Source organism: Austrofundulus limnaeus, unplaced genomic scaffold (assembly GCF_001266775.1).
Source record: "Austrofundulus limnaeus strain Quisiro unplaced genomic scaffold, Austrofundulus_limnaeus-1.0 Scaffold139, whole genome shotgun sequence".
Classification (NCBI taxonomy): domain Eukaryota; kingdom Metazoa; phylum Chordata; class Actinopteri; order Cyprinodontiformes; family Rivulidae; genus Austrofundulus; species Austrofundulus limnaeus.
In genome coordinates, this window is record NW_013952541.1 from 492,049 (window position 1) to 499,802 (window position 7,754).

Consider the following 7,754-nt stretch of genomic DNA (forward strand, 5'->3'; position numbering starts at 1 on the left):
GCTCTATAAGTTCAGTACCATTTACCATTCAGTACCATTTACCATAACTCTTCAACGAGCAAACTTCTCAGGCAGCTTTGGGCATTGGGACGTCGATGAGGACTGGTGCCGTTAGGATGAATGGTGCTGATGTTGACAGAATAATCTGCGTGAAAGCTTCGCTGTCGAGAGTCCAGAGCCCGAGTTGGACCGCGGCACGAATCTTAGTAATTGGCTCTTGTTTCAGAAGTGGAGAACACCCATTAAATGAGAGGCGATGGATGGAGGCAGCATTAGCAGAGTGAGAGAAAGAAAAAACAAAACTCCTAATGCGGATCTGTCTTTGTGTTTATTTGTTCTGTAATCACACACAGATCAGTACAAATATGAGCACATAAAACCTTCGTGTTTRTGGCTCTAACAAATGAAAGAGACAGTTGATTAAGTGAACATACAAAAGAATAAAAAATCAACTTAAATAGCAAACCAGATTGCGTAAAACACACCATTAAGTGTTTTTTATTCCCAACAATCATTCTTAAATCAAACTTGATTCGTCTCCATCAGCCTGTAATGATTCAGCGAGGACACCATTCATCTTTGCATGACTTGATTACTGCATTCATTTATCCATTGAAGCAAAATTACCCCATTTACTCCTCCAACTGGACATCATTACTCGAGTCATTCATGTAATCTGGTGCCATTACAGCTGGAAGACCTGTTTCCACCCAGGAAACATTAAACCTACTCTCCCTCTCATCCTGTCATAATTTTCACGGATTAAAGGTTTTAAAAATGAAAATATCCAAACCCGTCTAAATAAACCTTTTCTTTTTTTACACTGAATAGCTGATCATTTGGAGATGAAAGCCTCTCAGCATCACAGAGCTCCCATCCTGCTGCTTTTAACAACTTGACTGCCTTTCTTTTCTAACCAGCTCAGAGTCAGAAAATAATCCAACTCAAGCTGCGTTAATCGCCACAATGTCTTCACTTTTATGACTTTAAACCACAAACGTGTTTTTATTTGTGCTAAGAGAACAGAAGCTGCTGCTGGGAAAAAAATAAACAGCAAATAAAGAGGCTTGTTTTCACTCAGCTAACATTAATATTAAATCTTTCTCATATTTTCAGATAGATAGATAGATAGATAGATAGATAGATAGATAGATAGATAGATAGATAGATAGATTCATTCATTGATTCATTAATTCATTGATACATTGATTGATTTTTTTTAAATCCTTTTCTGCTCTGTCTAATTTAGGTGACAAAACTAGCCATGCTAGTCACTAGCCTCGATGCTAACGCCAGCCTAGGCATTCTAATAATTAGCTTCTCCGATGCTAATGTCAATCTAGGCATTCTAATGCCAGCCTAGGCAAGCTAGTCACTAGCCTTTTCAATACTAAAACCAGTCTAGGCATGTTAGTCACTAGCCTTTCCAATGCTAACACCAGCCTATGCAAGCTAGACACTAGCCTCYCCAATGCTAACACCAACCTAGGCATGTTAGTCACTAGCCTACCAAATGCTAACGCCAACATAGGCATGCTAGTCACAAGCCTTCCCAATGCTAACGCCAGCCTAGGCACACTAGTCACTAGCCTCTCCAATGCTAATGCCAGCCCAGGCAAGCTAGACACTAGCCTTTCCAATGCTAACTCATGAGTAGTCTTTTTCTCATTTGCCAGCTTGTAGCTCAGTCATCAGTGCTKGCCTCTCATTAATCAGATCAGTAGCTGGATCTGCAATAGATGTAGCCTCCTGCTACAAAGACCTAGCCACGGCTTGGTGCATAAAAGTCTTAATTGTGGCTCTCATATCGCAACTTGTTTTACATGTGCTAGACTTGAAGTCTAGATGACCAGTCTGCAACTTTCTACCAGACAAACTGGAGTCTCAACCTCAGTTTGAGCATTTCTTTTTCCTGTAGCACTTGTGTTSGATTGTGGTTGGGACATTAGCTGATTATGTCATGAAGAAGTGGATTTTAGTCAAAGTAACAGTAATTAATGGATCTACAATTGATTAATGTTTGAGGTCAGTCTGGTTCTAGATGACCACCACAGGTAATCAGACTGAAATAACACAAACATCGCTATAATTTGGCCAAATTTACAAATACTGACCTAAAGTTGAGTTATTCTCATCTCATGCTAAATTAAAGTCAAGGCTGCCTGGCTTCTATTTGTGTTTGGGTAATAAGACTTTATTTGAGCACATAAAAAAATCTTCAATACGAGTAAATCTTGTAAGAATGTCCTGCCTAATCTGAATAAAGATGAAGAATGTGCTGTTTCCAGTTAATAAAACTGAATTTGTTTCACAGCTGCAGCAGTCAAGACTGAAAGAGCTCATTTTCATCGCTGCCCTTTTCTGACACTTGCAGGACTAAAGTCACCCAGCTGTAATGGAGCTGACATTTTCTGTTCTTTCATTAAATCCTACAAAGAACAAAAAAAGCTAAAGATGTCATATTTAAGAAAGGGTGCATACTTGTGCAGCAATAACTAAATTTTATATTATAGTTTTCAGCCACTGCTGCAGTATTACATCAGTTTATTCAAATAGCTTTCAGTCTCCTCGTTAGTTCATAATTTAAGTTTTGGTGTTTTTGATTGGAAGGACTGCAGCGCAGGAGCAATCTCACCACATGATGTTCGAATAAAAAAGTGTTTTATTATTTAGCCGTTTACCATTCGACACAGAAAAACTTCCATGTGATCATTAGTCTGATTTTTATTCAATGTTTGTTGCATCATTTTTTTCAATAATCAACAATTTATTAGCACAAAAAAAAAGCCAAAGAAATTCTCAGCTACAAAGGAGGGGGTTAAAATATTGAAAATTCTAACTCATTTTTTTAAATGTATCACACTGCTGTGTTTGAAAACACTGTGGTTTTCACAGTTAAATAATTGCATCATTTGAAGTTTAGGTTTTCTTAAAAATAGTTCCAGTTTGAGACAAAACTTGTTTGACTTTTCACTTATTACCACCATCCTGGACTTTAAACAATATAATCAGCATTTTTATATGTTTGTGTTATAAACGCACTCTTTAAAAGGACATTTTKTGAGAATAATTACTTATTAATTAATTACTAATTACTTGTTCTGTGTCCTTTTGCTCTGGACAGAGGTGTGTGACGGGACGCTGGTGTCCAACCTGCCGCCGTCCTCCTTCAGGAGCTCCTCCCAGCTGTCCGTTAGCCACGCCCCTGGCTTCGCCAAACTCAACAGAAGAGATGGTGAGGAGGACATTTTGTTGTGTTTGCAGCTAACTGGACCCAGGACAGATCAGGGTTTAATTACTGTGAGMGTTAGAGTCTGATTTAGTAATCATCCCTGCTGAGGAAGACGAGAGGATGAAGATGTGATGTGAGACTAATAAAGACCGTTGGACAGAGACGAGACTTTATTTAGGTCCAGCTAGCTAGAGTCTAAAAGTAAACAACTAACAGACAATTTTACTGGATTTACTAAACTAAAAGGTAGTTTTCTAAAGTCACGTTTCTGAAGTTAGCTGAAGCTAATAAGCTAAAAGCTTAAAAAAAAAAAACCACAATGCTACTTAAAACTAAAGCAGGAAAAATGCTAGATAAAAATAGAAAAACAGCAGCTAAAAGATAAATGTAGCAATAACCTAAAAGAACAAAGCAGTGGCTAAAAGCTAAACAGCAAAAAAAAAAAAGAAATCGAAGTTGTCAAAATGTGCAGAACAGTAACTGGTATCATGATTATGGATTAAAGCTAAAAATAGCAAAACGGTAGCTACAAGTAGCAAAAGGCTAATTAAAAGTAGCAAAATGATAGCTAAAATTAGCAGAACAGTAGATAAAAGTTTTAAAAGGTTAGCTAAAGGTAACATGACTGTAGATTAAWGCTAAAATAAGCAGATTAGTAACTAAAAGTAGCACAAGGTTAATTAAAAGTTGAAAAATCATAGCTAAAACTAGAGTAGGTAAACATTTTAAAAGGTTAGCTAACAGGTAACATGACTATAGATTAAAACTGAAAGTAGCAAAACAGTAACTGAAAGTAGCAAAATGCTTATTAAGAGTAAAGATATGATAGCTAAAAGTAACAGAACATTAGGTAAAACTGTTAAAAGGTTTGCTAAAGGTAACATGRCTGTAAATTAAAGCTAAAATGAGCAGATCAGTAACTAAAAGTAATAAAAAAGTAATTTAATGTAGCAAAACTTATTGCTAAAATTTAAAGTAGCATAAGAAGAGAAAAGTGYGCTAAAGCAGATTTTAAAAATCTGTGTAAAGGAATCAAAGATATCTAAATACATTTATGATGAAATTACTTGTAAATAAAATTAAAAACTTTGAAAAACAACTAAAGTAGCACAAAGTCTGCAGAGGTAGTTAGACTGTCTGTTTGTATTGCTGCTGCTGTTTGCACTGGAAATTGAATGAATGATTTAAATCTGAGGTATTTTACCTCACAGGAAACTTAAAAACTTTCAGTCTTCATGCATTTTTGTCTGCGTCTTGTAATAAAATACAGTTCAATCTGTCGCCACAAYGGTTAAAGTCTGGAGAATCTGTTTTTAGTGAGAGCCACTCTGCTTCTCCAGTAAAAACTGTAAGAGCTCATTTTCATTGGTGCCCTTTTTCCAACACGTTCTGCTCTAAAGCCACCTCTCTGTGATGAGGCTGACATTTCCTGGTTTTTCATTTCTCTTAACAAGACAAAGATGTACAACAGGTGGGAGGCTGGATTTGTGCAGTGAAAACTAAAAAAACATTCTTATATTGGAGCTTTATTTCACACCTACTGACTAGCATAWCTGTCTCCAAATAAACTTTATTTTTAAAAAGTCTGCAAAGAAACTTAGAAATAGCGCTGCCTGCTGAAAAACTGAACAACTTCAGCTGCTACCAAAAAATAAGGTTCATAAACAGAGATAATTACCAAAAAGTGTGTTATTATTTAAAAAAATACTTATAAATGTAAAAAAAAAGATGGTTTAAGCTGTTCTTTTGTCATCCGAGCAGCAACTCACAGATGTAATATCAGCTCATAWTTGGTTAAAAAACTGCAATATCTGCAGTTTTCTTTTCTCATCGCGCTGTTTAGAAACCAGGCCACCTTATGCCCACATACTTATTCACAGCAAGTTAACAATTTGCCCAAACTGTTGCTCTGCCGCTGGTTATTTTAGCACGTCAGCACTGTTCTCACATAAATGCAAAGTAAGAGCTCTGCTGAATTAAAGCCTCTTCTTCTTCTTTTTCTTCTCTTTTTTTTTCCCACCCACGGGTTCCCAGCAGGAGCGTTAGCACCGAGCAGAGCTTTCCAAAACTGCGAGTGCCGAGGAAAATTCACGGGAAAGCTGGAGACAGAATTGTTCTGCACGTGTCGAGCGCATTGTTGTCCCTGCAGAGCACCGAGGGGCATCGTTTAAAAACCCACCGTAGGCGCGTTGTTTCCAGAAGAGGCCATGTTAGTGAACACCTGAGGGTAAAAGAGAATAAAAGAAAAGAGAATTATGAAGGAGAAGTGGTTTGGGGCGTATTCACCTGGATCTGGATCTCAGAGAGCAAACCCCAATGTTTGGAGCAGAAACTGATGAATAAATGAAAATCTCCTTTTCATTTCCACCTCCTGCTGCTGCAGCGTCGCTCTAAACTCGTTAGGGGAACCAGAGTTTTGTAAAACCACCTACACCCCGAAACTCGACTTGTAACTGATTTAGATACACCTGATGTTATTCACCTGATGAATATGTGACAAAACAATGTTGTGCCGTGATTCATGATATGAACCCTGATGCTGAGGATGAAGGTCTGGTTTAAATTTCATCACATTTATCTGGGATTTTTATGAAATTACGAACCCAAACACGGATTAGAACAATCTAAGAATCTGTGTTCAAGATCGCACTGAACACAGATTCTTCTTTAGTTCTTGTTTTTCTTGGCGTCAGGTTGTTTTCAGGTCGGTTTGGTGAAGATGACAGAAGAGAAAGTGATAAATGAGCAACATATTTTTTATATTAAACAAATTTTAAGCAATAATACCACACATCATGTTTTCCTAATATTGAGCAGTTCTTCTTAAAGGTCCTGTCACTCTTATTGTCCAACATGTTGAAGATGGAATAAAAAAAATCAGCTGRAAGCCTCTTTTGGACAYATAAATACTGAAATGCTCACAATTAGATCAAATAAATATGAGTAGGCATTTAGACTAAATTAAACAATTTAAACAGTTTGGTTCAAAATATACCAGTTGAATATTTATAAGAAATTCTAGTTTATTAAATATTATAACCTGTATTAAACAATCCCTGTATGGTTCGGTCTTTGGTTTTGTCATTTCAAAATAAAATCGCAAAAAGAAAACATCTGTGTTGTTTTTCCATTTTCAAAACCTAAATGTAAAAATGTAAAATCGAACTAATAAAAAATCCACAGTGTTTGTTTTTTGCTTTGCTAAATCCAAAATAAAATACATGGTGGTTGTTTTAATATGTAGCGATACCGGAAATGACGAAAGTTGTCAAAGAATAAGAGTTTATGGTGGCTGGAAGACATAAAACATCCCTAAAGATATTAACAACGGCTGCACTCAAACCTTATTCTGCATAACTTTAAATATTAAAGCACTTTTGCTCACAGTAAGATCAACATTCACTGAGTCTTTTGCTTGTTTCTGAAGTGCTCAGTGAAAATGTAACGTTTTTGTTCAATTTTTGATTTAAACAAACACACCCACAAATTTCTGACCAATCACACAGAAGGGGCGGGAGAGTTAACGCTGTGAACAAAACAACACACTTTTCGTTGAGTAGAAGAAGCTTTAATCGCCCCAGTTTGAAACCTTTTTCATAAGAAAAGTTTCAGGTCTCGTTTAAAAAGCACAGAGCATATCTGACGGCTGAAACAAAACCAGAAGCTGTTTCCAGAATCAAGAAGTCTGACAGCTGAAYGCTCAGCCTCTCATTCCACTTTTACAGGTTCTAAGAACCACAAGTAAACCTGCTGTGTGAGAACAAAGTGCTCTGYTGGTTATAAATATGAAACGAAAAGATCTTTAATGTAAGATGGAGCTCGGTGTTGAGAGTTCGACCTGTCAGGAGGAGAATTTGAACCTAGATTTAACAGTGAGCCAGTGGAGAGGAGCTGAAACTAGATACATGATCTGTTTTAATTCTCATCACAACCTTCACTGGATCAGCTGGAGGCTCCGAGGAGACGGCTGAAAGCTGTTCTGACAGCTTAAAAGAATCAAAGTTACCATCTATGTCTGTGTTTTTACAGTAGAAACACAAAATGAGTCTAATTTTAGACATTTTAGATGCAAGCACTGACATATTTAGGCATAGTAGGTGCAAATACAACCTTGAGTTTTTCAGTTTAAATGTCTCTTTTAGAAATTCTGCTGAGTCGGTTTCTTAAGAACCAAAAGGCGTGAAGGACCAGAAATAAAATTCTTTCTTTGTTTTTTTGACATTTACGTAAAAAAAAAATACTGTTGTGACAAAAGAAGCCAGTTTGTTGTCAAAGAAATATAGTGCCTCGAAAAATATTTAAACAATTTATTTTTAAAACAAATTAAATAAAAAAGAAGTAGCAATGACTAAAAACTAACCTGGCTTTTTATGGAATATCATAACTTCCTGTTATCTAAACCAGTGGTTCCAAAGTTGGGCTCAGGGCCCATAGCGGGGTCCCGAAACATCGAAATGGGGTCTTGAAAAGATTTTCAGAATTAATTACATTTTAAAATGATTTCTAACCAAGGTTATAATAG

General features: G+C 36.5%; 1 protein-coding gene across 1 annotated transcript in view; it reads left to right on the forward strand.

Moving 5' to 3' along the window:
• Positions 1 to 7,754, forward strand: part of LOC106522901 (contactin-associated protein-like 4) — a gene marked incomplete at its 5' end in the record, with an annotated part of 112,209 nt that overhangs the window by 35,553 nt on the left and 68,902 nt on the right. Inside the window, 1 exon segment of the mRNA XM_014016138.1 lies at positions 3,125 to 3,235. Within this exon segment, the coding sequence (XP_013871592.1) occupies positions 3,125 to 3,235 (111 nt within the window).